Source organism: Poecilia latipinna, unplaced genomic scaffold (genome assembly GCF_001443285.1).
Source record: "Poecilia latipinna isolate Pla-1442-1.1 unplaced genomic scaffold, P_latipinna-1.0 Scaffold797, whole genome shotgun sequence".
Classification (NCBI taxonomy): domain Eukaryota; kingdom Metazoa; phylum Chordata; class Actinopteri; order Cyprinodontiformes; family Poeciliidae; genus Poecilia; species Poecilia latipinna.
Genome location: NW_015113413.1, coordinates 245,589 through 263,927, shown reverse-complemented (window position 1 = coordinate 263,927; position 18,339 = coordinate 245,589). Strand labels below are relative to the sequence as shown.

The following is an 18,339-nucleotide window of genomic DNA, read 5'->3' as shown; positions in this document are numbered from 1 at the left end:
TGAAATGTAGAAGTGATCATTTGGTTTGGTGGGTGGTGTGGGTGGGGGGGGGGGGGGGGGGGGCTCATTATAAAATCAATGCTCACAGGACCACTCTCATTTAAAAACATGGCGGGGAAAAGGTCAGCGAGAGCGATGGAAAAAAATCTCAATCTAATTCTTTGCTCAAAAAGCCACTTAATATTGGATTCTGTAAATTAAATTTCACACTCGGCTATTCTGGCCAAAGGATAATTGCAGCCAGCAAACGAGGAGGAATAAAAATAACTGGAGGAGGAAAAAAAAAAAAAGAAAACCTGTTGGGTTTGTTTTATTGCTTCAAGCCTTAAGCAGGAAATAATGGCGAGACACAAAATAGCACTCACTTGTTTAAAACATGACGAGAAAATCTTTATCAGCAGCAGCTTCCTGTAGTTCACTCACCAGAAGGTTTAAAGAGAAACTGGAGTCACATATATTAATAATGCAATCATAAACTAATCACACAGAGGTGAAAAAACGGAGCTTTTTCTGACAATTTAAGAAAAAGGGTCCTCACCCTCAGTCTACCAAATTTATTTTTTACATTTCAGCAGGACAGATGTGATGGGCAGAACCTGCTCAGGCTGACCAATCAGAGCCTTTAAATCTAACAGGAAACAGAGGAGAACGTAGCATTCAGCTAGCCACATCAACGGACCATTAGCAGCACAACACTTAAACTTTGATACAGCAAATTCAACAAACCAGCTCAAAGATCAGGCTCAACAAAGTCAAACCCAATATTAAATGTGTGTTTTTTATGTTTAAAGCTAAGTGTCAATAAGTTACTGTGTGATAAAAATCTGCCATTTTTCATTAAGCGTATGTTTTTTTCCCCCGTTTTTATTAAATTAACTAAAACTTAAAACTGTAATTTTTCCAGTCTGTTAATGTGCCACAGTTTGTTTTATTAGTTTTTGTTTTGAATTCACCAGTTTAAATTTAGGTCCATAATGGTGATTTTACTGGATACTGAGCATGTCTGTGTGAGTTTCAGTCAATTTATTAATTTCCTGTTTGACTCAAAACTAATTTTTTGTCTTTTATGTTTACTATTCATTGCATTAGTTGAAATAAGAGTTTACACAAACATGATATGCTCCTAGAAAACTCACTTTTTTTTAAACTTAATTTTGAAAATGATGAAATAAAATGATGCCTTTGTTTGAATACATTAGCATAGAAAAGATTTAAAAAAAGACTCTGCATGCAACACAAAACATATAAAATATTTAAAGCTTTTCTTTTTGGATCCAGAGGAGGCAGTGACACCTCCTACCTGATAGGTGGCAGTAGCATCGCCGCCACTGTCTGTGCCCAGATTGGTGAGCTTCTCCTTGAGCTTGTGGTGGGAGCGATGGCGAAGGCAGTAGACCACGGTGGAGGCCAGCAGCACGCCGACGATGCAGAGGATGGACACAACGGTGAGGACGAGGAACTTGGTGGATTCTCCCTGGCTGTACTTGGTGGGGATCTGCTTGATCTGGCTTCCCTGTTGGCCACCAAACACACAAAAGAGTTCACAACATTTCTCTTTATTTTAGTTTTTATCTGCGGCTCATTGTGTAGCTCAATGAGGCGTGGCACAGCTAACACTGTAAAAAAAAAAGTACCTTAATTAAAGCTGAGAAAATGAAATTTCACCACTCTGGTTTATTAAAAACTTTCATGTTTTACCTAAAGGAAAAAACAATTACAAATATATTGCAGATTGTTGATTAATACTGAATGCACATTTGAACTTCCCAGGATGAGCAATAGTCAGTTATTTTAAATATTATGGAAAAAATGATGACGTAGTTTCCTCGAGTGGAAGAATCAGGAAGTTGTTGCATGAAACAAAAACCCTGAAATCAGGCACTGAGCAGAGAGGAGAAATGATAAAATCTGAATTCAGATCAGTTTTATTCGTTCAATCGGCCATTTCACAATAAGAGACACATTTTGCTTTTTTATAAAACCTGTATTTCAAATCACATTTCATCCATTTCAGTCTTAATTTAACCACTTGGTTTAATTTAATAGTCAGACTCAAATGATTAGAGTTGTATAATTTGCATGTTCTTCATTATGCTCTTTTTAAGGTAACTGAACCATTTTGTCAGGCTTTTTTACTATTTTCTGTTAATGTTCATGTTTTAAACAATCTAAAATTAGATAGAATATTGCATTATTAACCAATAGCAAGGGTTCAATTAACAGATTAAAAAACATAATAAATGAAAAGATTTTAGGAATGATAAACGGTTTTTACTCTCAAAGCTCATGCAACCCAACAGGAGAACAAAACACTGAAAAATACAATTAAAACATCCAAAAAAAGAAATGTTTTATTTTTTAAAAATACATAAATAAAAGGCATCATCAGCTATTCCATTTGTGCTCTTAACAGAGAACCTGGAGACTTTCTTTCATATAAAAATCGGTTCATCCGTTACAGCAAAGAGAGATTTATAGTTCTACAGTGATGTAAAAGCTGCATGCTGAGTGAAATATGTGTAAACGAATTCATTGAAGTACTCTGAATAAAATATTACTGAGAGAAAGCATGAAAACCACAGTTCTACTCAGAGTTAGAACCCTGCATGAAATGTAATGAATGACTGCTCTGAATGGGCTTCAACTGTTAAAATTCGCTCATATTGAATCCATTTTCTTTACAAAAAAAAAAAGGCCTTCGGTTGTGTCCAGATAAACAGATCGTGTCATAAATGCTTTTCCCTCTGTAAGCGTACAGTAAGAGTTCTGATTCATCCGCCTTGTTAGAAACTGTGTGACGGAGGTTGTTACTGGCGCATGAAAACACACAAGCTTTCAGGTGATTTTCCTGATCAGTCAGACAAGAGGAGCTAATCTGGGGATACATCTGGCAGCGTGTGGGATGGGAACAACCCTGCAGGCTGCCGGATCGTCACTGCATGCTGCTTCATAGCCCCGGATTAAAGCATCTGCAAACACAGGCCAAAAAAACCCCAAAACCCAACAAGGTAATCTGCGTGAAATGCATTAAGAGCATGAAGCTATTTTTGATACTAATGATTCTCCCCTCAAGGAGGAAATTTACAAATAATTTTGCAAGATAAAAACAGCTTCTTCCACTATCTCTAAGGCAAAGCGTTGCATTTAATAAACCCTGAGTTAATCCACAGGTACATCTGAGCAGAATGTGGGATTCTCCGCCGACCTCGGCTGCAATCTAACTCGACGCATGAGAACCGGCTCCCTGAGCAAACAACTGGAGATTAAAGAACGTCCTTCCAGTCCACTCTGCCGCCCCAGATAACACAATGAACACAAGGCGTGCGATAAAAGCCTGCTCCGCTTCACCAGTGTATAAGAAGAAAAGAAAACGGCTGCAATAATTTGAGAAAGAGGAAGAGAGTCTTTATTGAACTCCTAATTAAGTGCTGCAGTTCCAAACTGCTGCTTGCTGTTCATTTTCTGACATAATGGGGGCCTGTTGCATTTCTTTTTTTTTACCTGACAAACTAAGAGTTAACAAAAGCCAACATAATTCCCCATTATTACATGCAGCGCAACAATGTTGGCAACAAAGACAGAGGCAAGAACCAACAGGAGGAGAGCTGCAAATTGCACTGCCAATTACAAGCCTGACAAAGACTGTTCAATAGAAATCAATAGCAGAAACGGCTCGTCCCTTTCTGGAAACGCAATTCTTTACCCCCTTCGGGTTTTTTTCTTTTTTTTTCTGGGAAAATTTTGTTTGCAATGCTGGGTCTCTTCACATCTGAGAAAAGCAGCAGGTTCTCACTCGAGTTTAAGAGAAGAACCGAGGGGGGTGAAAAAAACCCCTGTCCCTCAGTAGTGGAGGTCACAGAGATTAGGTGAGGAGCAGCGTGGTGAGTTAATGGAATGGAGGCTTTGAGAGCAGAGCGGTGAGGAGGAGAGGGGAGGGGAGCGGTCCTCCTGAATCCCTCCTGCCCGCCTGTCAGCACAGAGGAACTCCGGGAAGACGGGGAAAAAAGGAGCGCCGCACACAAATCGGGAATTCTTGTGAGGTTTCAGGGTGCCACTCCCCCTGCCTCCCTTCCTTAACACCGTCGCCACCATCAACACTCGATAATTCTCCGCCCGACCCCCCTCTATGATTGCATTCATTTGCTGCTGCATTCAGCACCTCATAAAGAGCGGCTGCAGAATGGGGGGCCAGCGGTTAGCGCACAGCTCCGCTTGGCCGCGATGTGACGATCCGCAAAAGAGCGAGCGCTTTCTAAGAACAAACCCGATGGAAGTGCATCAATCTGCTTCAAACATAATGCAGGCAGGATAATTACATCACACCTCTATGGCTGCACATATTAATCCAGACATCTGTAGGAGCAGAAGGAACCGATTGTGTCTATTTCAGTTTCTTTTCATTAATGTGGTTTTAATGTAAAAGATTGCAGCAGGAGTAGCAGCCATTAAGGAGGCCTGATGAGGAGAAGTGGCTGAGCAGCAGTCTGGAAGTGTTGTGGGCTTGGCACGGCCATTAATAATGAATTATTGCTGATCCCACACGCTTCCAGCGGAGTACTGTTTGGTTAAATGTATTATTTTTTTATTTTCTTCACACACACCCCACCCCCCTTCTCAAACCCACAATACCGCGGATCAAATAACTTCATTTGTCATTTTCCTCCCCGAGTCGTCTCATTGTTTTGTCAAATGAAGTTTCATGGCGAGCCATCGCGCCTTGCTCGGCGAGTAATGGCCCATAATTCAGAGCTCTAACTGTAACAGCTCAGTCATCTTTCACGGGACAGATGCCGGCATTTCCAACACACAGTTCCCCCTCTTCCTCCTCCTCCTCTTCCTCCTCTGGTCTCTTTATCATGGCTGCCTAGCATGTCTGTCTATTGATTCAAACAAATGTTGCTTGACCCCACCTGCTTAAACAAGTTTGGCTGCAGTTGTTAGTAGCAGCAGCAAAGGAGGGAAGCCGTGTGTGTCTGGAGCCACTCTGCAGGCGCTAAGGAGGAAAACGGAGCAAAAAATATTAGCAATCAAATGTTTTCTCCAGATGGGAGGTGGAACACTGATGCATGCATATGCATGCATCAAACCGTGCAGCCTCCTGTGTGATGTGCAGCTCCAGGCGAGTATGTTAATACCCTCTATCTCTGTCTACATGTGCTATCTATAGTGCGCTATATGTGTCGAATAATAAGAGGTTATCAGCTTGGCGCTGCAGCTTTGTGGCCTTTCGCTGTTATCCCTCCTGTGGCTCAACACTTTCACTCAAATTACATTTCACACGAGCTCAATGGGGAGAGCTAGGAGTGTCAACGTGAAGCCAAACCAAATTTTATGCACACTCATTCAAGTAAAAAGAGGAAAAAGCTCAAATATCATTTTTATGTTTGTATTTATTAAAACACCAAAAAGATTTTTTTTATTTTTTTTAAATCCGGGGGTTTGGAAATGAAGCAGGAACACCAACACCCCAAAAAGCAACAAACTGAAGGGACCTCCACCCCCTGCCACCCATCTGCTCTCACAAAATTCATTGTACTTGCAAATCTTTTGGTTTCGCAAACAATTTGCCAGAAGAATCTGTGGATCACACTGAGTGCGCAATTTCGCAAAGCCTCAGCGTAGCCCACCGAGGATGAAGTCTGCCTGTCTGCACTGAATCTGATGGATTTACCTTCTTTTTGAGCAAACACAGCGACCAGCTAAAGACAGAACACGCTGAACTTGACGAGATAAATCTGAGATTTTACTTCTCATTAAACTATCAGCGTTAGCTGCACTGATAGTGACGTAATTAGCATCTTTTGATGCTCTTATGGTTGTTAAAAAACTTAAATCGTAGTGCAGAAATTTGTAAAGTAAGATTAAACGTGGCGTTATTTTAAGATGTCAAGATGTGCTGAATTAATAGTGTTAGGGTAGTTGATGTGTGTGTGTGTGTGTGTGTGCGTGTGTGTAAATAGGGTGTGGATTAGCCCGGCTCCCATAGACAAAAGGCAGATGGATTTGCACGGCTTTGGCTTATTCAGAATGAGTTAAAGAAAGGGGGAAAAGCGAAGGGGGAAAAGCGAAGGGGTCAGCGGGGTCGCAGCAGACGGCTATTGTCTTCCTCTGTGATGACTTGCTGGAGGAAACAAAGATCTGTCTCTCATCTCTGATTCATCCTGGGCATTTGCAAAAGTTCAGCTCGGTGTTAACGGAACCTCTCAGCAAACAGAAACACAGCAACTCCACAAGCTGGCGGGACTTCACACACCCTTCCTCACCAGATGCATGCACACACACGCAGGGTCCCTAAACATGTCACGTTCCACAGCAAACTGATTCATATCCCACACTGATCATCAAACTCAAAGTTCACTTTAAATTCATCCTTAAATTTAAAAAAGCCTATAAGACATTAAAGCGGTGTGCTGTGAACGCATTTCTGCGAGGCGCCAACCTGCAGACAGACTGGGATGCTCTTCCAGGATGACATTAAAAATGATTTGAATGTCGCACATCCTGCGGTGCAAAGCGGCAGATCCAGAAAATGAAAACAGCAGCAAATCCCATTAAAGTGACTGTTATTACAACGTTACGGTGAGATGCAGCTGCGTGAAATCCCCGAGCCGGGGAGCCATCAGTCAGCCAGCGCCTCAACTCTGAGGATACTCCCAGCTCACCTTTTACACAAATATACACTGTTTCAATCATTTTCACGCAAATAAATGGACAAGAAATGATGGAAAAGACATGGCTTGTAATGTAAATATAGGACAATAATAAGGAACACACTCCTCAGCCCGACACTGGACTGATTTCCTCAGATTTCACACAGACTTTTAGGGAAGAGACATTTACAGCTGCAGATGAAAATTCAGCATTTACATGTAAAAACATATGAAGTGAAACGAATCCTACCAAAAATCCATGATGAGAGATGGAGTGGAAACCTTCTCCTGCTCCTATTTCCCATTCAACTCTGGGTCCACAGACAGCACCTCGCTAGCGGCAGAGGAGGAGGAGGAGCAGGGGAGAGCGAGAGGGAGCTGGAGAGAGATTTATCTCCTCCCATCATCCTTTCTACCTCATTTGAAGATGAACAAAAAAAAAAAAATGGAAAAGAAAGTTCCCGGGTTCCTCCTTTTCCTTCTCTACGCCATCTCAACTGGAAAAATTAAAACGAGGAAAGATGCGGATTCTCTGTTTTGCTCCTAGATGAGGTTAAGTACATGTTTGGAAAGTGATGAAGATTTGCAGGCGGCAGCATCCAGCGATTCCACATGGACGACTGAGACGCTTTTTATTTTTTTTTACTTCCAGAGAAAGAGAGAGAGGCTACAAAGTGCTCCATGGGGCTCCTCCTTATATTTCTCCCATCCCTCCCTCCATTCCCTGCCTGTCTACAGCACATGTCACCTCCCCTCGTTGCCATGGCGACGGCTCCACATGTTGCCGACAGGAGGTGAGAGGAAGAGGAGTTCAGGGGGAAAAAAAAGGGTAAAGAGAGGGGTGTCTGAGGGCAAAAAAGAAAAGAAAGTACACAGACAGATAAAAAAGAAGAAAGGATGAACAGGAAATACGAGGGAATTTTATCAAAATATTACTGATTTATTTTCCTTTTTTGTAACACAAATAGAAATCAATCTACAGAATAACAAATGGGGAAATAAATAGAAAAATGAATGTTCTGTTATCTGAACCTTCATCTGAGAAATCAGCTGAGGACTGAAATCTGAAGGTTTTAAGGCTCGGTTGACCAATCAGAAAGTCAAAAGTCAGATTATTTTCCAGGCAGTGAATGCATCAGTGAGGTGAAGTCAGAGGAGATACTTAGAAGGAAACTGTGTTGTGGCACATTGAGACATGCCAGCTGTTAGACAGTGAGAGAGAGCAAGACTTTCAGCAGATAACTGGAAGGCCCAATAGAAGCTTGATAAATCTGAGTTTATATCATAAAACTTATTGAATTTATGACAAGCTTCTGTAATCTCAGAGTGACGATGACAATCTAGATCTGAGGTGACAGAAATGTAAACAGGTTAATGTTTTCCTAATGATAACCAAGTAACTCAATAACCGCCTAAAATATCAACTATAATCAATTAGTCTTTGTTTTCAGTGAAATAGTTTAACAGCAACTACTTCTGCTGAGTTTTTTTATTTTATTTTAAAGCTCTTTATGAACTAAAATCATAATCAGTGGGTCAATATTTTACAATAATTGAGAACCTGAAAGCCAACAAAAAATTATTTCATACTTAAAAGAAACAAAGTCAAGATTTAGCTGAGAGCAACTAAGTTCACTCAGTTGCATTGATGATAAAAGTGGTAAAAGTTGTCAGATGTAGCTTCCATAGACGTCTCCGTCAATTTGTTAGCTATATTGTCACAAGTTTTCATCTTGGCAACTAAAATATGAAAGACTAACTGTGTCACTCGCTTTTACAACAACAAAAAACTTAGTCAATGCTTCTAAATATTTATTATTCTTCACATACTGAATGTTTGTAAAACATAAAAAAGCATGAAAGTAGATGGAAACATGGCAATTAAAAAAAAGAAAAAAAAAATCACTGTTCTGTAGAACGACCAAAAAGCTGCACATGTTGCTGTTTCCAAGTATAATTAGCTTGTTGTGCCGATGCCAACAAGACGCCGGCGTCTCCTCTGATAGCTGAATTATGAATTTATCTCATGTAACTGTTTACATCAGTCGCCATGATTTTTAATGGCTTATCTCTTGAACATTCATATTTCAATTACATTTCTTGTTTAATAAAATCACCGCAATAGCAAAATTGTGTTTTTTGACATTAGCAGAATATCGTAAACGTTTAGCGCACATTTGTAATGCAACACTGACAGAATCCTTATATTTGTCTCTCTTTGCATTCGCAGCTCATAATTCATTCAAAGAGACAGATTACTGCCACAAACTCGGGATTTTTACCTAAAATGTCGCCACAGTTAGTCAAGATGGCGCCATTAACCTACATCTCGATCGGTACATGTGTTTGTTATTTTGTTGACCAAGAGAAACAACTGAAAGGTTGTCATGTTTCAGAGGTGACCGGTGTATGACCTCACATACAAACACCACCCTGAAGCCTGTGTAATTTAAATAGGTTAATTAGTAGATGCTGAGGCTGCAAAGCAGCCAACGGTAGGCTTCCAGCTGCAGCAAATAGTGGCGGACAATTCATAAACCGAGTCAGGAGCAGGCTGCAGTCGGTCTGTTTGTGCAAATGCAGGAGACAAATAGGTGTTTACATGTTTGCTTTTTATGCATGGATTTCAGGTATATTTGTATACAGTGTGTTTTTTTTCTGTTTGTTGGCTGTGAGTGCGCGCAGGCTGACAACTCCCATCTCACCAGTGTTTGCAGTTCAGCTTGGAGGAGAAAGGAAAGAGGCGAAGAAGAAGAAAAAAAGATGCTGCCTAATGCAGCTGACAAGGTCCTTCCTTGTTAGTGTGTGTGCAGCTCTGAGAAGGGTTCTTCAGTTTATCTTTCTATTCAACCCGCTCAACACACCCCACTGCTCCCCCACCCCCAGCTCCTTCACAGAGACCCCCATGCAACCTTTTGTCCCCCTTGGCGACAGCTGGAGGTGGCAGGCGGCGAAGACCCTCAACTAGACTCAGTGTGCCGGGGTAAGAGGTGGAGGGGGTGGAGGGCGTTCGTTTTGTGATTGGTGATTTGGGAGGGGGCTGGGCCTTTCAGTTTATATCAAGCCCAAGCCACCCCCCACCACTTCTCTCGACCTCCACCTGCTTAACTCTCACTGCCTCCAACGCTAACTAATGGAGCTGGAAGAAAAATGTTCGGCGGTTTGAGCGCCAACACTTCCTTTCTTTCTCTCTTTCTTTGAGTAGGAAGAAAAAAAATATTTAAAGCTTTTATTCACTGCAGCCACACGGCCCCAGCAACCCAACTGCCAGATGTACCTGATCTGTCTGCATGCTTAACAGCTTTAGTAAAAGAAAATGTTTAATTACCTTGTCCGCTCATTTCTATCACAGCTTCAGCAAAATCTGAATACATCTCTGAAATATCAACCAATTTTTTTTATTTTCCGCCATCAAGATCAGAAATAGGACAATACGAGGGTAAAACACCAGGATTTTCCTGACCCTCATGGCCTACTGCCCGGTATAGCACTGATGTCAAGGTTTTTATTTAGTGTTCTTTATGTAATACAGATTGTCTATTTCATTATACATTTACTTTGACTATAACCTACATAAAATTTGGATTGTGTAAAGTAAAGCTCTTTTTACAGCCCTAAAGTATTTCTTACCATTTCTAAATGTTAACGTAAACCAACAAACTCCCTAAAGAAAACCAAGGCTGATGACTGCACTGCAAAAACACTAAATCTCACCAAGTACCTTTTGTCTAGTTTCTAGTGCAATATTTCTTACAAGTTACTTTTAGCAAAGAATTGGGGCTTGTTCTAAGTAGATATTTCCTTAATTTGAACAAAAAGTACTGGTTGCACTGGCAATTGTTTTCACTTAAAGCAAGAACGTTTTCCCAGTGGAACCAGTACTCTTTGATTTGAAAAGATTTGTTTTGGCTCTGCAGTAATCAAACACTTTTTTAGTTCCTGGCCAGCTTCACCGGTTTGAAGGTTACTGCTGTAATTCAGACATTTTCACTACACCTCATCCTCAGGAGTCAGATAGACGAAGTTACATTTAGAATTTACTTTAGTTTGAGCTGTTAAACCATACCCATAATAATTCATATTGTTCGATAAAGAAATATGTCTTCACAACAAAATGGGCTCATAGATCCAAATGTTTAGCACCACAAGCAAAAGATTTCTGTATAATGCAATTTACTGGAGAAAATCCCCTGCAAAGCTGCAAACCCAAGACCTAGTAAAACTACAAACATGGGTATGGTAACAGTTATAGGGGGAAGGGCCGATTTAGGGAGCTTTCAACTATTTCTTTGAAATAAATCAATGATCAAGCAACAGCAGACCTTAGAAATGTTGCCTGTTGTGTTTCTGCGCAGAACAACACGAGAAGGCCATTTAAAATTTAGCTGTACTTTTCTTTGTATGTCAAAACATCTTTCATTGTTTTGTAAGAGCTCTTCACTTTGAAGAGTTTTGAAAATCTAAAGCCTTTTTCATTGTCTCACAGGGTTGGATATGTTAAATGTTCCTGTTTCAAGGACTGTTTGTGCAATCAATGGTCACAGTTTTTACTAAACTGAATTAGGTTTACTTTAAAAAAGAAACGTAAGGTCATGAACACTGAGCTAGATAATAACTGGTTTAAAACACCTCTGCCTTAAGATCCTGAGCACATACTTTGAACAGTGTGGATGTGAATAGAAGGATAGTTTTGCAAGGAGGAGGAGCGCATTGTGTGAAATAGAAATTCAAAAAATTGGACTGCAGAGTTTTGCTCTCATCCTGAATCAAAACCAAAACTGTAACGTTGTTTTCATGAAGGTACAGTATGGAGCAAAAATCTTGAACAATTTTTTATTTTTTGTTTCCCGTCATTTTAAGCAATAAAAGTTTTCTGAAAAGAATGGTTTCTAATCTCAACGGATTGACCGCTGACATTGAAAAATAGACACAAACTGCATGAATTGCATCTTTAAATTGTACTCTGACTGTAATTGCATATACACAGATGAAAGATTTCAGACTCAAGGTCTCCACATAAAACGCTTGATAAACGTCACACACCTCACTCTTGTGAAAACAGTCAGGTCTGCCCCATTGTTCAGACGCTTCCAGAACAATACAGGCATAATCTCTGCAGTCAGATCCGTCACATGGCGACAACATCAGAGGCCATCATCGGTTGGAAACTCACAAACAGCCTGCGTTGTGCTCAAACGGTTACTGACGGAGACCAAATAAAAGACTCACTCTCCTTTTTCTACCAAAATGACAGCTCATTCAGCTCAGGACCACCAAACTGTTGTCCTTTGTGTGTTGCGAGATATTTGGGATTCCTGCGACCCACCGCGCTGCCCCTCGCTCTCATTGTTGACGAGGATGGCACCCAAGACAAAAGAGCCATCATCCGGATTATACGGTAGCCCCACCGCCCTGATGCCCCCTGGGACATGAGTCTGTAACGTACAGTAGCCAAGCATAACATCTGGTCTGACTGACAAACTGACACAGACTGTTTTATTTTATAGACTGTGAAAGTTGTGCAGCCTAACCGCAAAGTGATGAGGAAAAAGAACTTGTTACTTTGCAAATGATATCTCCAATTTATTTATTTTTTTGCTTTTAATATCAAAAAGTAACATTGTTTTATGACAGACATATTCCTATACGGCAAAATATTTATCTCCTGTTTGTAAAACACAGTTAAAATATAAGTTGTAGAAATTTGGTGTCTAAAATATGAAAATGTCAACTCTCAAATGGCTTTTTAATTGCAGTGTTCTTCCCACTTATCACACCTGACATGAATGTGTAAAAGGCCTTGAAATTAATTCATTTTACAAAAAGTGCAGAAAAAAATCCTAACACTGAATTTGTTGCATATAAAAAGAAAAAATATATATATTTTCAAAAGTTACCAAAAAAAAACGTTTTACTCTGAGCGACGCCACAAAAAGGCTGTTTCTGTTCTACCATCACAAACGTGTAGAGTTTCCCAAGAACTACTGGGACTCTAACTGGAACCAGGTGGTTTAGTCACTGCAGTACATTATGCCCACTGTCAGTACGGTGGAGGATCTGTTATGCTGTGGGGCTGTTTCTCTTCCAAAGAGCCTGAAAATCTTACTGGAGTGCATGAACCCAGTGAAACAGCAAAACATTTCGAATAAAAACCAAGCAGCTAAAAAACTAAATATGGGTCTTTGAGTGTTTCAGTAGGATAAAGACGAAAAACACCTGGTAAACTCTACAAAATGGTTCACCAGACACAAAATCAAAGATGTTCAAAAATGATGGATCAAAGATGCTAAAATGGTACAGAAAAGACTAAGAACTGACTTTTTGTTTTGATACAGAGTGAGAGATCTCATGCAGTATACTGCACAAACTGATTACACTAAACTATTTTAATGCCATAGGTTTTCTCTTGCTGAGTGGTATTGTCTTTGGATGGGTGATATTACAATAATTGAGTACATTTGGTAGCAGAGGTCAGGCCAGTGATGTCATTAATTGCATCTAGCAATGGCGTCACGGTAATGAAAAGCCTGGGCGAGTGTCAGGAAGACCCCCGACCGAGACGGCTGGAGTGAATTACAGATGCAGGATAAAGAGAGTTAAATGTGGTGAAGCTACAGTACAAAGATGCTAATTAAAAACTTATTGTTTTTTTCTTTTACAGGCTTTGAGATTAAAAGAAAAACACTGATGAATATCTGTAATTTAAAACCCTGTAATCTGGAAAATACAGTATAAAGTGAATTTTCAATAAACATTTTTGTGTCTGTTATGTCAATTTCCAAGACAAAAGTTTCAGTGTTTAGTTGAACTAAAGACTTATCGGATTACTTATATCTCATTCCACGTCATTCCATCTGCAATCTTTTCACTAACTTACTGTTTTTAATTGCTGGAAATTAAAAAACTGGCTCATAAACCTTAAAACAACAGAAAAATATGTAAATGAAATTAGTTTTGAAGTACCATTCTGTCTGCGTTTAAACATTTTTACTGAGCTTTGCTCACAGGCTCTGAAAGGCTTCATAGGATGTTATAACATGCAAACAACACATTAAGTTCAGGAGGAGTTGAAGGCATTTGGTTTTCAGCTGCTTGATCGTAACCAAGTTTTGACCACATCATAAAACTATGAAAGAAGGAACAGGAGTAAGAAACAGAGTGGACAAATGAAACAATCGAACTCCAACTGCTGCTGTTGTGTTTCCAATAGATTTCCTGTAAATCGGTGGGAAGACTGGAGCATGGTGTGAAGATCCATGGTTCTGGACTGATATCTGTTTCTGAAAATCTGCCTTGCCATCCATCGATAACTGGTAGCAGTGTAATTTAGATCATGCAGGATTTTCCAGAACAGGGACATAATCCTACGTCCTCTGTGAGACTGATGTTGTCCTGCACAGACGAGAGGCATGCCCTCTGCTCCATCCCCACAGTCAGTGTGTCCATGAGGAAGACTCAGTAGAAATCCAGGGCTTGTGGTAGTAACGTTGGAAGTTGGTGTCTTCCATCAGTCAGGCTCTGTGTTCGGTGCTGTCTTGTAACCCTGTGGTGCGGCAGGACGTCTGGCCTCTAAGATTTCGTGTTTTAAGCTGTGAATTAGACTGAGTCTAGACTGGGGCACAGGAGCTCTCATGGACTCAGCGCAGTTTAATCCACAGCCTGTTTTAAGAAATTTGAATCGATTCTCCAACTCCATCTAACCTCCGAACTGATGCTGCATTGTGAAAACTACTGCCTGTAAATATCAACAACCCGCTACGTTCAGAGAGAGTTTTTGTCTTAGTTATCAGAGGGTCAGTGTAAATGCCTTACATCAGTTTATGTGCAGTTCTTAATCTTTTAATGATAATGGTCTTAAGCATTTCATCCACCTGCTTGAGTTTACATACAGTTTTCAATAATTTGCTAAGTTTATTTTTGTTTCTTGTTCATTTTTTTATCATTTTGAAGCTTACAGTAGAGTCCAAATCAATCAGCACAAAGTGTGGCTGCTTAATTTCATGTCTTGTCTTTGCATGTGTATCAATGTGAGGCCAGCAGCCCTTCAGTCGTTTTCCGTTTTAAGTCATTTCATTTTTTTGGTTGTCATGATGTGTGGATGAGAATGGTGAGAGAGAGACGCCGGGGAACCCAGGTAGTCATGATGAAGAAGATAATTTAATGTCAAACCAGGAGAAACAACTGAAAATCACTGGCAGCACACGGAACAGGACACAGACGTGAGACGAGGGTGAAACACGACGAGGATCCGACAAGGAACACTGACAACAGGTGGGACTAAATACACTGGGAGGGTAATCACAGGAACGACAAACAGCTGGGATCAATCAAGGCAACACAGAGACTCAGGGGAAAACAGGACTAGACAGACAGAAACTCGAACTCAAAACACAGAACCTAACATTGGTAGCATTGACATTATATGTGATGCATTTTTTGGGGGGAAATTCAGTAATAAAGTGCAACATTTTAATTAGTCAGAAATCAATTAAAACATAAATATCAATTCATAGAAAGATATTTTCTAGACTATGTCTGTCTTTATTAGCAGAAACGAACAGACTTGGTTTATTCCTCTTGCACTCTTTTCTACTTGAGTTTCTCCACACACACACGCATCCAAACACACACACACACACACACTCTGACTGTCTTTCACCTATGGCTAAGCTCACTGCACAAAGCTGTAGAATGGCTTGACAGAAGCATCCAATGTAACTGTCTCCCGTCTGCAGTCACAAAGACAAGCATGAAACAATCCTCCTGACAGTCTCAAACAGAGCTGCATCACCGTCAGACTGTCTAAGTCTCTGAGCTCCCTTTCACCAGTCCGATCACATCCTGAGGGCTTAAAGGCGCCGTGTCCTTGCTGCTGTTCCCCACCATTAAGTACAGGGAGAATGTCCCGCCATAAAAACGTCTGTCGCTCGTTTGCTCAAATAAGTAAATGTTTTACGGGCCACCCAGCAAAAGATACACTCCCTCCCCTCCTCGGATCTGTAAAAAGGTTCTCAATATCTACTATGAGTGGCTCAACACAGATTTGATTGGCTAGATAAGCTAAACCATTTCAGTTGCATATACTCATCTATTTCTCTATGTTTAATCTATTTATATAAGATAATGTAATTCAGATTCATTACAAATACGCTAAATTCTGCTAAAGACGGAAAAAACACAAATTTCGCAATTGCAGTGTTTCCATTTAATAAGAAACACAATTAAAGTCACATGAATCAGTTTGTTCAAGCAGTGACATGATGACGCAACATGTCATTAAAAAACATGTTGCATCATCATCCGCCAACTACTTCCTGTCATCTTGTCCATGGTTTGTGCCAGTGGTATCATCCAGTTTGTTGGTCATGTGACTTGTGGGATAAGGAAAAAAAAAAAAAAAACTCTTTCCATTGCAGTTTTGCAAAATAAACCAATTTTGAAATGCCGCAAAAAAAAACCACCTCATTGTAGCAACAAAACGTGTCGAAAAACAAGTTAATGGCATGTTTCCATTAAGCAAATTCGTTTTTCAAATGTCAAATTGCGCAATTATATGGTCAATGAAAACACAGCTATTTACACCCCCAACAAGAACAGAAAGCTACAAACAGTAAATGCTAAAAATGCTAATTACAACCATCCCTGGCGTTAAGTGACTCTTAAAGAAGAGAAGACATCAAAAACGTTTTTACTGGTGTAAGAGGAAAAAATACTCAACAGTGGCTCCGTGGTCCAAAGTCCTCTTTTGAAATTAAGGTCAAATTTACATTTCATGTTCTGAATCAAGGTCTGAGAGTCTGGAGGAAGAGAGAACGAATCAGGTTTGAGGTTTACTATAAAGCTTTCACTGCCAGAGATGAATTGAGCTGCCATGTCTTCTGCTGGTATTGGTCCACTATGTTTCATCAACTTAAAAGTCAACCCAGCCACCTTCGTATTTCCTTCTGCTGACGAGCTTTATGGAGATGCTGATTTCATTTTCCAGCAGGACTTGGTACCTGTCCACACTGCTGAAAGTAACAATAACTGCTGTAACGACGCTAACAAAGTTCCTGAGCCTAATGGGGAATCTATGTTGTATTGTCAAGAGGAAGATGAAAGACACCAGATCCAACAAAATGGATGAGCTGAAGGCTACAAGAGCTACAGGCTGATCACCACATGTTGACGAAAATGAGTTTCTTTTGTCTAGAGAAACTAACTTACAAGTTACTTCTGCAAGATACATGAGCTTTTTTCAAGTAAACAATTCCTTAATATTGATTTTAAAAAGCACCAGTTGCATTGGCAGTGAAAATGTCTTTCACTTAAGACATTTTTCACATGCTATAAGTACAATAACTTGCCAACATTTAAGGATTACTGACTTAACACAAGGTTCTATATCTGAAAAGTTACTTGCAAGTTAATTTTATCTTATTTCAAGTGTGCTAAGATACTTGCTCAAGAAACTAAACCAAAAATACTTGGTAACACAGTCGCCCCGAGAATTAATTAAAAATCACAGACATTCGAAAGAATACTCTTAGTGCTTAGGAGATGCAAATGGTTTCAGAGAGAAGACTGAGCGCTCTGTTTTTCTGCTTCCTCAAATAATACATACTATCTGGTTCCAAAAGATAGAGCGAGGGAGGGAGGGAAGAAAGGCCAAGAAGGATGGATCCCCTTCAACATTCACCTTTATCAGCCATCTTCTCCGCTTCGAGGATGCCGCTTCGGAGCCTTGCAAAATAAATTGAGGGTTATTTTCCTCCAAGATGCAGATTGAGGAAGAAGGCGATAACCATGACTTTTCTCACGTCATTAAAGCTGTTTTTACATTTGCTTGGCGGTCCCTGTGGGTTGTTTTCCTTCCCCTGTGTTACAAACAGATATGTGATTGATCTACGGAGCTGCTGTATTCGGCTGCAGCAAACAGTGAAGGTTACCATCAAAGATGTGAAGGTGCTCCTTTAAAACATTTAGGATGTTCTTAAAAGACATTAAATATTCCAATAATTTTCATGACGATTTTATTTTTTTCAATCTTTTAGGACTAACTACTATTAAACCTATTTATTATTCAACTTGAAGAGCAACTCTGCATGTGTGATATGAATCCGATACGGTTTTGTGATAAGAATTAAATCCCAAACTGCTTATCAGAAAACATTTAAATATCTGTTATTTACAATTTAAACTTGTAACTCCAGAGCTGCTACATCCTCAGTGTACAAAGCAGCATTATCACATATCCTTCCTCCCAGATGAACAACGAACTCTTCTCTGTTGGTATCGGCTCAGTTTTACTGATATAAAATAACAGTTCTGCTGGTATTTGCACATTTTTCATATATTGATTTTTTTTTTTTATTCACAAATCCACATGATTTTTTTTGTAAATTATCCTGCTTAGTTGCGCAATCATCTGGTATTCTTTTCATAATTACACAGTATGTTACATGTTGTAATTCTGCCCTTGCTTTACGTTATAATACTCTTGTTGTTTTCTATATTTTATACTTTTATCTTTGTGTGAACATACATGCCTCAATGTCCTGCTGTTACACCAGAATTTCTCCACTGTGGGAGAACAAAGGATATTTCTATTCCATTTTATTCTATTCTACTGGAAACAATGATGTACCGTATTTTCCGCACTATAAGACGCACCTAAAAACCTTCAATTTCCTCAAAAGCCGACAGTGCG

The 18,339-nt window shown here is 39.9% G+C and overlaps 1 protein-coding gene across 1 annotated transcript in view; it reads right to left on the bottom strand.

Moving 5' to 3' along the window:
- LOC106956208 (protein tyrosine phosphatase receptor type N2) overlaps positions 1 to 18,339 on the bottom strand; it is a 183,725-nt gene that overhangs the window by 49,566 nt on the left and 115,820 nt on the right. The window contains exon 13 of the mRNA XM_015046893.1: positions 1,301 to 1,513. Within this exon, the coding sequence (XP_014902379.1) occupies positions 1,301 to 1,513 (213 nt within the window). The remainder of the gene's footprint in view (positions 1 to 1,300; positions 1,514 to 18,339) is intronic.